General features: G+C 43.4%; 1 protein-coding gene across 9 annotated transcripts in view; it reads left to right on the forward strand.

Moving 5' to 3' along the window:
* Positions 1 to 14183, forward strand: part of CCP110 (centriolar coiled-coil protein 110) — a 25792-nt gene extending 11609 nt beyond the window's left edge. For 4 of the 9 annotated variants that reach the window (XM_040973277.1, XM_040973276.1, XM_040973275.1 and 1 more), the window contains 12 exons: positions 2067 to 3735; positions 4505 to 4635; positions 5126 to 5303; positions 5812 to 5951; positions 6831 to 6947; positions 7286 to 7387; positions 7577 to 7693; positions 8849 to 8922; positions 9382 to 9444; positions 10073 to 10132; positions 10616 to 10701; positions 12899 to 14183. In XM_040973277.1, the coding sequence (XP_040829211.1) occupies positions 2067 to 3735; positions 4505 to 4635; positions 5126 to 5303; positions 5812 to 5951; positions 6831 to 6947; positions 7286 to 7387; positions 7577 to 7693; positions 8849 to 8922; positions 9382 to 9444; positions 10073 to 10132; positions 10616 to 10701; positions 12899 to 12951 (2790 nt within the window). In that variant the 3' untranslated portion in view covers positions 12952 to 14183. Of the gene's footprint in view, positions 1 to 2066; positions 3736 to 4504; positions 4636 to 5125; positions 5304 to 5811; positions 5952 to 6830; positions 6948 to 7285; positions 7388 to 7492; positions 7694 to 8848; positions 8923 to 9381; positions 9445 to 10072; positions 10133 to 10615; positions 10702 to 12898 lie in introns of those variants that run through there. The other 5 variants (XM_040973280.1, XM_040973281.1, XM_040973282.1 and 2 more) reach the window with 5 other exon arrangements.
* The last annotated feature ends 845 nt before the right edge of the window (positions 14184 to 15028 follow it).

The raw sequence follows: 15028 nt of genomic DNA on the forward strand, positions 1-15028 counted from the left end.
AAGGTAAGCGTGGATGAGAACTGGTCGGAAGTGTATTTGTGCTTAAATAGAAATGTATCTGCACTTAATTTCAAGGATGCTTCACTGCTAGGCTTGAGAAGCTTTCTAATTTGTGTTATTCTATCTTAGCTACTCCAAAGAGAATTTACTTGCTTGTTAGTGGTGCTGGGTACTTGAATCAGAGGATGGTTAGACAATGGAGCCATACACTGAAGAGAATTGCTTAGTGTTTGTGTCTCATGACTCTACGAACATTGAATTCTCAGTGACAAAGTGATGGGGAGCCCATTGTAGTTTACCTCTGAGCTAATCAGACCGCTGACTAAAGACCCTTTTCTCCTCCGTTACAGTAAATAAGCCACCCCCCCCTTTAACTCTTAGATATGCAGAATACAGTTGAGGTTACAAAACAGAATTGCTTGAGTGCCTCTAAGTGAAGCCATTTAAATAACACTTGTGCAACTTTTGCAGTTATTTTGGTCTAGATTAATTTAAGTTTGTATAAACATTTTGTGTTAAGATCTGGATCATTTCACAATAAAATGAAAAACAAATGAATTAGATTGAATAAATAATTACTTTCTTATATGTCACTGCTTTGCTGGTTACACCTTTTTTGTGTCTCAGGAATCTTAGGAGTTTCATACTAGCTGACCCCTATAAACTCCCTTCAGGTAGTTCCCAATAGCCACTCACTCCATACCTCTGTGGGCAGTGTATGCGGTGTGGGTAGCCGATTTTAATTTGTAGATTCTAATTACTATGCATATTAAGTTTAAAAATGTAACACATAGCACTTAATAACAGGCAGGTTTTTGACTTACTAGATTATTTTGTATTCTTGAAACAAAATGGCCCTTTGGGAGGAGATGATGAGCCTGAAAAGTTTCTGTCTAGAAGAACATGTGCAGTATTGAGCTGCGATGAAGTAATTGCATAAGGAGCACTGTCTGCTCCCCCGGTGACAAGTTTTTGTTGTTATCATTGCTGAGCTGGTCTAACCCAAGGCTCATCTTAGAGGTGCCCCCAAAACAAGCTGCTGAATGTGAGCCACGTAAAGTGTGAATCCTCCTGTGTGAGGATTTGGTTTCATCCACCTACACCTAGGAGCGTGCTCGGGCTTGGGGGAATGTGAGTCCCTTTGGCTTCATTTTGGTCCTGAGGGTGTGACTACACTTTGTTGTGGCTGTTTATTGCATGGTTGAGAACCTGGAGACCATTGCATGTCTTGGGATTTGTGAGATAAAATAGAAGGGCCATATGGTGTGGGGAAAAAAAAAACAAAAAACAAAAAAACCAAGCACCTACAAAACAACCTGAGTGTGTGTTAACATTCAGGATTCTAAGAGTCTGCATTCATGTGATAATACCATAATGATATCTGTCAGTTTAAGGTTATACCTGTATAATAATCTTTATATAGTTCTCATTTTTTAGGTAACCAAATTTTACCTACTTTACCTGTTCCAAAACAGCTTGCTGTCTCAGCCTTACTTTTATTTTAGTGAGCTGAATTTTAAGTTGAATTGTTTTTAATTTCTGTATAATGTAAGTTACATGGTAGAACTAATAAAATGTGTTTATTTCCTTTTCATGGAGAAGTTTCAGTTAAACCTTGGTGTAAGTCATGTTCTAGTCAGGAGTCTTACTGAATTTCGGCGTAAGCAATGTTCTGGACAGGTTCATCCTGGTTATAGAGGTGACAGGTTGTGTAAGCCAACAGGTTCTGCTCTTTATCCCATACATCGTCACCCTCGGATGACAACTATCATGATAAGAGGAGATGTTTGAGATGCTGATAATACACAAACAGCTCTATTTCAAGATTAAATTATATATGGATATATGAATATATATATCATATTTGCATCAGATGGGGAAATTTCCTTTTTTTAATAAATAGGCTAGTGCTCGCTTCGGCAGCACATATACTAAAATAAATAGGCTAATATTTTGCAGAGATCTCATCTAATCATTTGAACCCCATGTGATCAAATCTTCAGTAAAATGAAAACCTTTCTGTGTAGGGAGGAAATATTTTCATTTTTTAAAATTTCCCTTTTCAGGTCAGAAAAGCACCTAATGCCAGTGATTTTGATCAGTGGGAGGAGGAAGTTATTTATTCCAACTCAGACATCCGAAACTTGAATGCCCCTGATCCGCCAGCAAATAGCTTGCCAAGCCCTCCTACACATGTGACTTTAGCAAAGCTTGAAAAGATAACTGGAATTTTACCGCTGGATAATGAGGACCTTGGTAAAGCTGATGAGATGGACTTGGCTGGAGATTTGGGAGGACTGATTTCTGCGATGCAGCGTGATCGTTCAGATGTTAGTAACTCAGAAAAGGAAGCTTCCCCGAAGACCTCCCCGACCATGGCCACAGCCCAGCAGCTGCCCCCTCCCCGCCCTGCCACCCCCCTCCCCCCAAAAGAAGACCAGGATCCTGCACTCTTGGCCGACGTCATCCCAGATCCCTACGTACTGAGTCTGCAGAACCTGATGAAGAAGTCCAAGGAATATTTAGCCAGGGAGCAGTCGAGACGCGGTCTGAGAGGCAGCGTGAGGAGCAGCATTGGGGAGAGTCATTCAGACAAAGAAAATGACGCTGTCCAGGCACCTGGCAGTGTCGAGGGGAAGGCCCCACCGGTGAGCTCACACTGTGGCTCCTGTGGCTCAGTGGTCACCGATCAGCCAAGCCTTCCCAAGTCCAGTGCCTTTCTGCAAGGTGCTGCCCCTCATGCCAGCAGCATGAGTGTGTCTGTCATAGCCAGCTCTCCTCAGGGTGACCTCCCTGTCCAAACCAGTCATCCCACCAGTGCAGATTCTGACTCTGACTTCCATGTTACTCCTCCTTTTGCTACTGAAAATAATGTTATCAAAAGTCTTACGGGTTCCTACGCCAAATTGCCCAGCCCAGAGCCAAGTGTGAGCCCTCAGATGCATCGAAGGCGTTCCAGACCTTCGTCAACCTGTCATATACTTATAAATAATCCAATAAATGCCTGCGAATTAAGTCCCAAAGGAAAAGAACAGGCAGTGGACTTAATTTTGGAAGATCGCAATGAAAAACCAAATGTGCCTGAAACTGTGCCAAAGTTACCCATGGATTTAGCAGGAGTTTGTTCAAGCAAGGTTTACATTAGCAAAACAACATCTGAAGCTAAGGAAGAGACCGCTTTAGGTAAGTCAGATCAGGCATGTCAATCTCCAGGCCATCAGATAGAAAATAAAGTTTCTCCCGGGCTTGCTGCTGGGGAAGGTCGGTTAACGTCTGATGAGAGAGGTGCACACGGAGTGCCCAGGCCTTGTGCTGTGGTGCCAAGACTGCCGGAGCCCTACGCCGCTAGCCAGCCCGTAGCAAGTCACAGCTTCGGTGCCTTGAGTGGACTCAAGTCAGCCAGTATGTCAGAAAAAAACTGCAGTTTACAGATGGAACTGAATAAGTCTTACGATGTGAAAAATCCATCTCCTTTACTGATGCAAAACCAAAACCCCAGGCAGCAGGTGGACACGCCTGCCATGAGTGGTGGGAGTGAAAAATTTCTGGACAACAGTTTGGAGAAAGTTAAACGGAGACTTGATTTAGATATTGATAGTTTTCAGAAAGAAAACTATCCTTATGGCCTAGTCACTGGAATGGCTGAACAGGAAAGGTCACATTTGCCAGAGAAAAGATACCCCAAGGGATCTGTCTACAATAGCAAGAATAAAATACTGGAGACTAGTTTCAAAGGTAAGGAAACTTTCAGATGTTTGGTACCCACCTGGTGGGTGAAACCTTAATTTGGTGCTTTTTTGAAGTTTATTTGAGAATAGGAAGATTTCCTATCTGCTGCTTCGCTCCCCAAATATCTGCCACTGTCTGCTGCAGAGTCTGTAGCCAGAGCCTGGAGTGTGATCCAGGACTGCTATATGGGGTTCAGGTACCCAGTTGCTTGAGCTCTCACCACTGCCCTCCAGGATCTGCATGAAGCTGGAGTTAAAAAAGTGAGCTGGGGAGCCCCGTGCAATAGCGTAGTGGATAAAGTCCTTGCCTTGCATGCACCGGGATCCCAGATGGGTATAGGTTCATATCCTGGCAGCCCCACATCCCATCCAGCTCCCTGCTTGTGGCCTGGGAAAGCAGCCGAGGACGGCCCAAAGCTTTGGTACTCTGGACCCGCATGGGAGACCTGGAAGAATTTCCTGGCTCCAGGTTTTAGATTGGCTCAGCTTCATTGCAGTCACTTGGGGAGTAAGCCAGTGAATGGAAAGATCTTCCTCTCTGTCTCTCTTCCTCTCTATATATCTGCCTTTCCAATAAAAATATTGGAGCTGGATGGGAAATGGAGCAGTTGAGACATGAAGTAGGATCCAGATGGGATCGTGGCACTTGAATTAGGGAGGGTTTAGCCAATTGAGTCACTGCACTGGCCCCAGGAGCATAATTTCAATTGATAGTATTTAAAATATGACACACTGTTATACATTTTCTAAGTTTGAGGGATCATATCTCTTTTCAGAAGGTGAGGGGACACTAAAAAGCAAGATATTGGCATTTGAAGAAATGCGGAAGAGACTAGAAGAACAGCACGCCCAGCAATTATCGCTGCTCATAGCTGAGCAGGAAAAGGAGCAGGAAAGGCTGCAGAAGGTGAGGCATTCAAGTGGAGGAGGCCGGGGCTCAGAAGTGTGACTCAGCCCAGGAGCCTTCACGGATAGGGTACTTGTAATTTCTTCTCCGTAACTCTAACCTTAAAGGGGTTACTGATTTTGATACATGAAAAGAATAGTATTTTTGCTGTCAAAATGTGAGGTTTCTTGTTCAAATTCTTACATAAAAAGTTATTGTATGACTTACCAAAAAGATTGAATCCTTGATTGAATCCTTGACTCAAAACTTGTAATATTTTTAGAAGACATTTTATAGATAGTGAAATACACATTTCTGCAAGAGTTAATGTTTTAAGATCATTAGGTTAACATTTACATGTCACATTTTAAAATCAATGGAACTCTTGAAGGGAGAAAACTTAATAATAATTTACTAGAAGTTACACAAACTTCTGGCTAAGCTTGAAATGACACTAGTTTTGAATGCAATGAAAAGATCTGCTACATTATAACATACTGTTAATCTGCAGGAAATAGAAGAACAGGAGAGAATGTTAAAAGAGAAGAAGGCAGCTACACTGGACGCCTCAGAGTTGGATATTAATAACGCAGTCGACTTGGAATGGAGAAAAATCAATGATTCTGGTTTGCTGGAATCAATGCTTTCTCAAATGGACTCACTGCATACATCAGCTTTGAATAGTTCTGGTAAATAATCAGGGCTTCATTTTCATGTGCAATCAATGAGCCTGCAGTCCCATGCTCTATTTGGCATACTTCAGTCATTCCACCTCTGACTTACTGCTCTTCGCCAGCTGCTTAAGGACCAGTGAAACACAAAATGATGGCAAGTCAGAGATGGGCGAGCAGGTGTGTGTGAGAAGGCTACCTTAGGGAGAGACTAGGAACTTGGGCCAGAGCCCAGCCTGTGCTCGTTCAAGCAGCAAGTGATACTCTTCAAGTGCAGCACGGCTCTCTCCTGGGTGTGCTCTAATTACCTCTGATTCCCGGGCCCCATAAGAGCTTATCGTCCCATCTCCAATTATCTTGAGATGCTTTTTGTGTTGAAAATGGCAGCTGGTGTATAAGTGGGAGGCCCATCAATGTTTGAGTGGTGTGTGGTGGATCTGCTGCAGGTGCATGGTTAATGAGAGCCACAATGTGTTGGGGTTTTGCACATTGAGTAAGATACTTGCCATGTATTTATGTTCTCCAGGTTTCACAAATTCTGCCCTGCAGTATAGCTTTGGTTCTGCAAGTGAAGCCCCCTTCTACCTTTGGGGATCATCCACTAGTGGCTTGACCAAACTATCAGGAACAAGGCCTTTTGGAAGGGCTAAAGCTAGATGGTCTCAGGTAGGCACATCCCACATCAGCCCATCAGCCCATTGATCTGTCTGTTGTTTGAGTTGTTGTAAGTTTATTTGAGAGGCTGAGAAACAAAGAGAGAGCTCTTCGGCCCAGCATGATAGCCTAGAGGGTAAAGTCCTTGCCTTGAATGCACTGGGATCCTATATGGGTGCCGGTTCTAATCCCGGCAGCCCTGCTTCTCATCCAGCTCCCTGCTTGTGGCCTGGGAAAGCAGTCAAGGACGTCCGAAAGCCTTGGGACCCTGCACCCGTGTGGGAGACCTGGAGAAGTTCCTGGCTCCTGGCTTTGGATTGGCGCAGCACTGGCCATTGCGGTCATTTGGGAAGTGAATCATCGGACGGAAGATCTTCCTCTCTTTGTCTCCTCTTTGTATATCTGACTTTGTGATAAAAATTAAATAGATCTTTTTTAAAAAAAAAAGTGGAGAGCTCTCTAACGCCCATCTGCTGGGCCACAGTGGCCCCAAGTGGGGCCAGAGCAGGAGCCAGTCACTCATGTGAGCTACCAAGACCGCTGCCAGGCAGGAACTGCAGAAGGCTGAAGTGAGGCACGGGAACCTGCCAGCAAAGCCAGGCACTCTGAGATGGCACGCTGGCATCTTGACTCTGAGGCCGAATGTCTGCCTTGGGCTGCCTTCCAGAGCTGCATTGTCTTCCGTAGTAAAATGAGCATCCTTTGTTTTTGTCATGCCTCAAAAAACTTAGGGTTTTTTTGTTTGTTTTATTTTGTTTGTTTGTTTGTTTGTTTTTAGTACAGATGAAACTTCACAGAATAAACCGAAAAATGGAATTCATTGTGATAGATTAGGAAATGCCACTTACTGCTCAGATTCTCAAAACACCATATGTCTCTTATTTCTCCTAGGTTGTTAGTCCAGAAGTACAAGCGAAATTTAATAAAATAACGGCAGTGGCCAAAGGATTTCTTACCCGGAGGCTTATGCAGACAGATAAGCTGAAGCAACTTCGGCAAACTGTGAAAGTAAGGCTGCTGGCGAGCATGCGCGTTTCGGGCCTGCCTGAGCTCCTCTCAGTTTCCTGAGAGCTGAGCCGACATGCGTCCACAGCTTAGGGAGAGCCAACGTTTTTAATCACTGACAGTTTTGTAACCCTGATGATCTCGGAAAATTTTTAAAAATATTATGTAAAATGAAATCATTTATTTTTGACTCACACTGAAGTGAGTGCTGCTTGATATTGTTAAGTGATAGTTTTGTTTCTGTTCTTAGTGATCTTAGATCGAGAACAGGAGCAAAAGGGGACTCTGGTGCTTGACTGCCTTTAGAGAAAAGTGTTTCTCATGGGGCATTTCTTCTTCAGGATACCATGGAATTCATCAGAAGTTTCCAGTCGGAAGCGCCGTTGAAGAGAGGTGCTGTTTCTGCGCAGGATGCCTCCCTGCAGGAGAGAGTGCTGGCTCAGGTAGGCATGTGCGCCGGGCAGCTGGCCGCCAGTGGATGCCCTGCTTCTCCCCCTCCAGTCAGCCCTGAGAGCGAGCTTAGTGAAGGCTGCTGTGACTCTTCACAGTCAGACAAGTGCACAGAGGACCTAGGCACTTGCTGGAGCTGACCTCATGTTTTAACTGTATCCGCTGTTGTCTTTGAAATCTAGTTGCGAGCGGCCCTGTATGGAATTCATGACATATTCTTTGTCATGGATGCAGCTGAAAGGATGTCTATCCTACATCACGACCGAGAAGTTCGCAAAGAGAAGATGCTCAGGCAAATGGTATGTTGAAGCTTTTGTGATGAATGAATGCGTCTCTTCTGGGGTTGGGGTGGCTGAGAGCACTTGGCATATGTGTTGGCCTCCAGCGCTCTCCCCACAGTTGGTAGGCATAGAATTAGCAGCAACATTAATCAAAGAATTTATCTGGGGTTGGGAAGAGACAGAGTGAGGGAGACAGAGACCTCCCACTCCTGCCCACTGTTTGAATCCCCATATACCTGCAACAGCTGGAGCTGGGCTGGACTGCGGCCAGAAGGCAGGGCCTTAATGAGGATCTCCCACCTGGGAAGCAGCAGTCCGACTCTTGGCGCCCTCCCCTGCTGCTTCCCCGGGTGCACATCAGCAGGAAGTTGGAATGGGAAGTGGAGCTGGATCTGAATCCCATCACTGCAGTGAGGGGTGTGGGTGTACGGAGCACAGTCTTTGTCACCCACCCCAGCAGCAACATTTAAATCTGTAGACAGTGTCGCCAAACCCACCAGAAAGATTTCAGGCTGTTTTGTGATGGGATTGTGGAGTTGAAACTGTCATGTTAATTTTACTTGTTTTTTGCTCGTTTTAATGACCCAGGCCCCAGGGTCTGGTACAGTGACTCAGTTTGCTAATCCTCCCCCTTTGAGTGCCAGGATCCCATATGGGCACCAGCTTGTGTCCGGCAGCCCCACTTCTCATCCAGCTCCGTGCCTGTGGCCTGGGAAATCAGCAGATAATGGGACCCTGCACCCACATGGGAGACCCAGAAGAAGATCCTGGCTCCTGGCTTCAGATCAGCTCAGCTCCTGTCATTGTGGCCATTTGGGGAATGAGCCAGCAGATGAAAGATCTTTCTATTTCTCCTTCTCTCTCTGTAAATCTGCCTTTCTAGTAAAATAAATGCTTAAAAAAAAACAAGGAAACACGTCCTAAGCTAATGTGCAGTGCTGGCTTGTCGAGTTGAGCGGCCTGGGCCCCGCCGGTCCAGGCTTTGAACCAGTGATGTTAGTGTGGCTGACGCAAAACGCATGAGCAACATTTATATTATTCTTTGGAAAGGGTCACTCCGTTTTAGAATCAAGTTGTTTTAATTATAAAGAAAGATATATGTGAAAGTTTAAAATTTTAGTAGAAAGACTTTCATGTACCAGGGGAGTTTCATGTCACTTTTGGTTTTTCAAGGATAAAATGAAAAGCCCTCGGGTGGCTCTCTCAGCTGCAACCCAGAAATCTCTGGACAGGAAGAAGTTCATGAAGTAAGAAGCCTTTTCATGTTTTGTTTTGTTTTTATACACATCGCAGTGTCACCAAATGCACTACTTTTAGTCATCTGTCGTTTATATATTCAAAATTAAAATAACATTTCATTCAAATAAAGTGGTAAAATTCGATTTAATATTTTGATAATGTACGTAGTAAGTTTATCAGTATTCAACTCATCAGTCTTTAAAATAGCTAATCCTTTTATTCAAAGTTTATTTTTATACAATTTGAAATATATTGTTTCACTGCCCGTTAAACTTCCCAGAATGAAACTTAATAGGAAATGTATCCCAATAACTATTTGTTAATATTTTTTTTCCTGAGCAGTAGTGCTGGCCATGCTTAGTGCAGCTTTGAACAGATGAATGATGACTTGTTCTGTCATCCCATTATCGCATTTGTGTGTTTTCTTCTCTTTTCTAAATATGTTGTTTGTGTCCTTATTGTATTAGAGCTGCTGAAATGGGAATGCCAAATAAGAAATTTCTGGTCAAACAAAATCCGGCTGAAACGAGGTGAGATACATCATTTGGCCTCAGTGACAGGCTTTTGTTTTTTTGAATAGGCAATTTTATAAATCCCTGACTTTTTGTTGATTTTGTTCTGTGTATGCCAGCCACTTTGTGCCGCTTGGCTGGTGAGCCACACACCTGCTCATGCACCTGCTCGTGTGTCAGGCCAGGTGTGCCTGGAAGTTTCTGTACCACATGCTATCTCCAACAGGAATTTGAACCTGATATGTCTCTTGAGTGCAGTCCACAGTCCACGGGATCTTTAGTGCTTATTTAATAACCCTAGAAAGCTAATGTGGTATTTTAGCCCCATTTTCCACTTTGAAATGAATGGTATTTTCTTCTCTCATATGGTTTAAAGGAAAATCTGGCTTTTGAAAGTGATTATCTACAAACACAAGATTTAACATGTATGTTGCACATTTCTTTCCTTAGATAAGGCTTTTGGTGAGGAAAATCTGTGTACCGTGCTAATAAGCTGTTCACTGATTTGCTTTGCCTTGTGGTAATACTTAGTCCGTAAAATTGCATTGGTGGCTTCTCCCTCACTGTCGCCTTTCACCCGTTGGAAGAGAACCAGGAGAGCAGAACTGATCCTGTCAAATTAATTTTCTATTTAATTTGTCAACAGAGTCCTTCAGCCCATCCAAGGTCAGAATGCACCTGCTCATAGGCTGCTTAGTAGACAAGGGTAAGAATGACCTCTGCGCACATGGGCGTGTCAGAAGCTTCCAGATGAAAACTAGCCTTGTGAGCGAAGAGTATACATGCTGCTCCCTAACTACTTCAGATATGACATCTTTCACAGTATTGGGAAAGATCTTTTAAAGTTTTGTCTTTAAAAATTAGCCCCCTTTGGTCTACTGTTGTGTGTTATATTGCAATTACCATCTTACGTTAGCACGTTTTTACTTTCCACTTCATGTCATTTTACTCATGAACTATTTCCAATATCCGTGTCGTAACTTCAGCATCCCCAAAGTGATTCTCCAACGAAGTTTAAGCCATGGTTCTAGTCTCCTGCTGAAGGCAGCAGAGCGTAGCGCCCCATAACTGCCTGTGCATGAGGTCCTTAGTGCTCTCAGCAGTTGACGCATTGTGGTTGCTTTCTTTGAATTTTGAACATTCCGACCTTAATGCAAGTGACTCACTCAGTTTTTTTATATTCAATTAGAACCCCTAAGACATCAGTGAAGGGGGTTGTGCACAGTAGACAGAAGCCTTCACAGAGCAGAGTGCCTAACAGAGCGCCTGTGGCAGGTGTGTAGAACATGAATCCCCGAAGCCCGTCCCGGAGGAAGGAGCGAGGCGGCTGTCCTGGGCCACCGGCCTGCCTTGTCACCATAACGCTGGCATATTCACAGCTGTCCCTGTTGGTGATCCGCCCTGACAGTATTCTGTGGGGATCAGAAGTCGCAGTCACGCTGCAGCCCCAGTCCTGATGGGAAGTGCAGTGTATCTTTATTCTGGAACTGTCTGCTGCATTCAGAAAACCTTGTTGTCAACGAGTGAAGGAAGGCTATGAGGGCCTTCGTCTCTGGACCAGGGCAGTGCCCAGGCATGTGTATACGGGTGCCTAAGGGAGTGAAACGTTTCTTCCTCTAACCACAGGATCCCGTGTGAATATGCCAGCGGGGAGGGGGTCTCCGCTTTCTGCTCAGGAAGGAACTTGAGCTCAATATCTTCCGTGTCCATTGTTTGATGGTAACTTAAGGGTCAAGGACAAAACTATTTTAAATGTGCTTATGGTGGCAAGAAGGAAAATTCAGTGCTGAGCTAATCCAAAGCGCCTAACCAAATGTTTAACATTTCTAGATATGTTTGTGAAGACACCTTGATTAAGCTAACCAAAAATTATGTGATCCATTTGACAATTCTTCTAAAATGCTATGCTTAACTGGATTGCTTTTCAAACATTTAAAAGAAAACTAATCAAGCATTGGAGATTAAACTTTTAATCAGCTCTGATGTATGAACTTATGATTAAAAGTCCAGAGCTTTTATTGCCAGGTGACTTCCTCCAGATGAGGAGGGAGCAAGCAGCAGTCTGCTGACGCTTATCGCCACGTAAGTTCAGCCAGGAGACAGGCTGTTGATCATAACTTTGAAATGCTTGCTGACATCTTGCAAGTACATAGTAAACATAATTCATAATGTTGACCCGCATGCAGGGCCGTTTGAAAGGTCATCTTCCCGAAACTGCTGGAGCAGTCAGTGGACTGGGCTCAAAGGTGATCATATTTATGGAGGACCCTGCTTAGTGCAGAGGGAGTCAGAATGAGTTCGTTTGAAAGATTACCATTCGGGAGACACCAGGCCAGACCCCATCTCTGCTGCTAGTGGAAACGTGTGGGATTTGCAGTATCAGTCTTTCTCATGTTCACAGTGTGATCAACCTTGGCTGGTTGGAAAATCACTGTGGAATTAGTAATGTTTTGCCTACTGCTCATGCGTCACCAAGTGACTGCTCTCCTCCATGTTCTTTTCTCATGCATTTCATCTCCACTACTTTGTCACTTGTGAACTTGGAAGCCAAGGAGCAACTCCTGTTTCTATTCCGTGGGACTCAGCAGTAGCAGAGGTGAACAGGCAGTCATTTGCAACTAGCGAGGCACAAGGAAGGGCAGCGTGGGCAGCACTGGCACCGTGCAAGCTTCCTGCTTTGCAGCCGAATCACTAATGCAAAAGAACTCAGCATGTATAACTCATATGTGTTTAAATGCAGAAATTTATCCCTGTTTCATTGTTTATACATAGGTGCATACTTAGACAGTTGAAAGAGTCAAAAGTATTTTATTCAGGTCAGTAAGCAGAATTTGGGAAGCTGGTGAAAATGCTAACAAAATACAGTTGCCCTTGAAAGGCTCATGCTTTCTTGCTTAGGTTTTTAATGTCCAGAGCTGTTTCAAACATGTTTGGAATTCTGTTTCAATTTGATCTACATGGAAACCAGCTCTCAATCAGGCAACTTATAGAAAACTCATTTTTTTATGGTGACAGAATGTCATAATCAAATTGAAGTAGAATTCTGAAATGTTACAATGTGCTGCAATGCGGTGCAAGTGACTGCTTTGTACAAACTCTGTAGCATCTGATGTCATGTATTTGAAAACATTTTTCCTCACTTGATGTCCTGTGCTTGACTAAAGAGTTTATACTGGGATCCAGAGGCCCACTAAGTAGGATAGAGGAAGGGACGGTTATGCAAAGTGGCTAGGGAAGATAACCAGGTGGCTGGAACATATGGCATTTCCCACCTGCGGCTCTGGTGCCAAGGCCCCATTGTAGTGTCTGGACGTGGCAGGAACAGCTTTGACCTCAGAGTGATTTTAAGTAAACATGAAACATGACACTTGGTATTGCTTAGCCTAGTGCCGCGTACATAGTCAGCACTCATTAATTTCATTACAGAAACTCCAACACTGAGAAATAATACTGGTTTTATTCTGTTTTCTAGGAGTATATGCAGGAAAAATCCAAAGAAAGCGGCCAAATGTTGCGACAATTTAAGAAGACAGCATTCGTTAGGATAAAAAGTGTGGGAAGATTTAATCACCCGTATTATTTTCTCCGTACCAGGTTTTTTACTGAAGCCTGGACCCTTGACGCAGGCTGGATGACATCAAAGGGCTGAGCAGTTATGTGGCTAATTTGGTCCCACTGGTTCATCCTGCCCCACACCCCCGCTTCTCCCCTCGTGTTATTAGGTTGGGATAGAGTTGAGTAATTGCTTTACTTTGTACATAAGCAACTCAAACCTAAGTTTGTTTTATGCTCTCAGATGACTACAGAGCCCCTTTTTGTAAGGACATTTGGAATCTATTTTTACAAAATACTGAAGAGACAGGGAAAATTATAAGCAGGTTCTAAAATACATACATGTCAGTCATCTCTGCCCACCGATTGCTGAATTTGACAAACAACTTAGATACTGTTCTAGCAAAGGTGAAATTACCGCAGAAGCATGGATTTCCCTGGTGTGGCAGCTTCCAGATACTCAGCTTAGTCTCTGTGTCGCTTGGTGACCACGGGAGACATGATGCTGCCTGCTGGCTGTGGTCTCCTGGAGTCCACCACAGAGGAAGTGTGGGTCACCATTTGGATGGAAGCAGACTTCTGGTCCACAACTAAGCGTCTCACAGAAAGGCTTCCTGAACTTACCCTGGTCCTGTCAGCGCCACTGGGCCGGGGCAGGTGGCCTTTGTGTGCGGGGTGATAAACCCGAGGAAGATAGCACAATGTGGAGGAATGTAGCACTTAGGAACGTATTCTATCCATTTCTGTGAAATAAGAATACCGTGCTGCATGCACTCACATTTTCCATTTACTCTGTATGTTTTGTTTATTCAAAGTCTGCTTTATCTCCTAGCATGCTTGATTTAGAAGAGAGAAAAGGGCTGTTTAATATATCCGTATTCCAAATGGGTTAGTAATATTGCCTAGCTGGATTATATTACTTAAGGAAGTGACAGAATTGTTCCGCTAACATACCAACCAACAAACGTTACCAAGAGAATGTCATTTTATGAAAGAGAAATCATTCATCATTCCATTTCTAAAAAGGGCTTTGTGCTTCTCACATGGAATTAGGAGGAATGTGGTTATTTAATCTTTCTCACTTGAATTTTAAAGAGATGCTGGTATTTTGAAAAAGCCTATATTTATTCATAATACTCTTTGAAGAATGTGGAGAATTGGGTTTTTCCCCCCCTCCAATTTGATTTAAAATTAAACTTTTATAGCCAGCTGTAGAAAGAAAATAATAGTCTACTCTGGGTATAAATCTGACTTTATTGAGATGTATTATTTATTGAACGAGTGAACCAGAAAATTAGAAGGCAGTCAAAAAACAGTCCAAATTATGACTTTATTTATGGGCAAGTATATCCAGTTATTATCTTGGGAATGGGATTGGACTGTGCATAGTCATGCTGAACTCCCAGGGTTCGGCTTGTTCTTGGACTGGGAATCCCAGGGAAAAAGCTAAAGGTTGTGTGTAGTCTGATGCAGATTAGCCGAAGTTTGTAGTACATTTGAGACAAAGTTAAAACTCATTTTAGATTAAGCATAAGAAGTTTGAGCGTGTTTTTAAAGTGTTTTTTTTTTAACTGTCCACAGCTTTTTCTTATAAAAGTGCCAGACGTTGTTTTGTGCTGTTGAATTTAATTTATGTACATTATTTTCTATCATTATTTTTACTTTGAAATGTTCCTTAATGTAAATTGTATTTATTTTTATACTTTAATTTTTATCGGTTTTGCTTCTAGGCAAAAAGCAAAATAAAACTTTTTGTCTTACAGAAATCTAGTTTGATCTTTATTTTAACTTGTCAAGGAATGGACTAGGATATTAAAGGAATAAGTATTTAGAAAACACACCTCAAAGGTGTACCCCGTTATTTAATAGGTAAGCCATAGCAGTGCCTCCGCCGGCGACGCCTCTGCATGCAGCAGGCAGCGGGTCCCTGGAGCTGGACAGTCTTCCCAATTCAGAGCCACAAGCCTGCAGAGCCCGCTGGGGAAGGGGCAGAGAGAGAGAGAGAGAGAGAAGGCTGAAGGCCAAGTTCACCGCAAAGCCGCTAACTTGC

The sequence above is a fragment of the Ochotona curzoniae genome, unplaced genomic scaffold, assembly GCF_017591425.1.
Source record: "Ochotona curzoniae isolate NIBS_2020 unplaced genomic scaffold, NIBS_Ocur_1.0 contig_2321, whole genome shotgun sequence".
In the NCBI taxonomy this organism is placed as follows: domain Eukaryota; kingdom Metazoa; phylum Chordata; class Mammalia; order Lagomorpha; family Ochotonidae; genus Ochotona; species Ochotona curzoniae.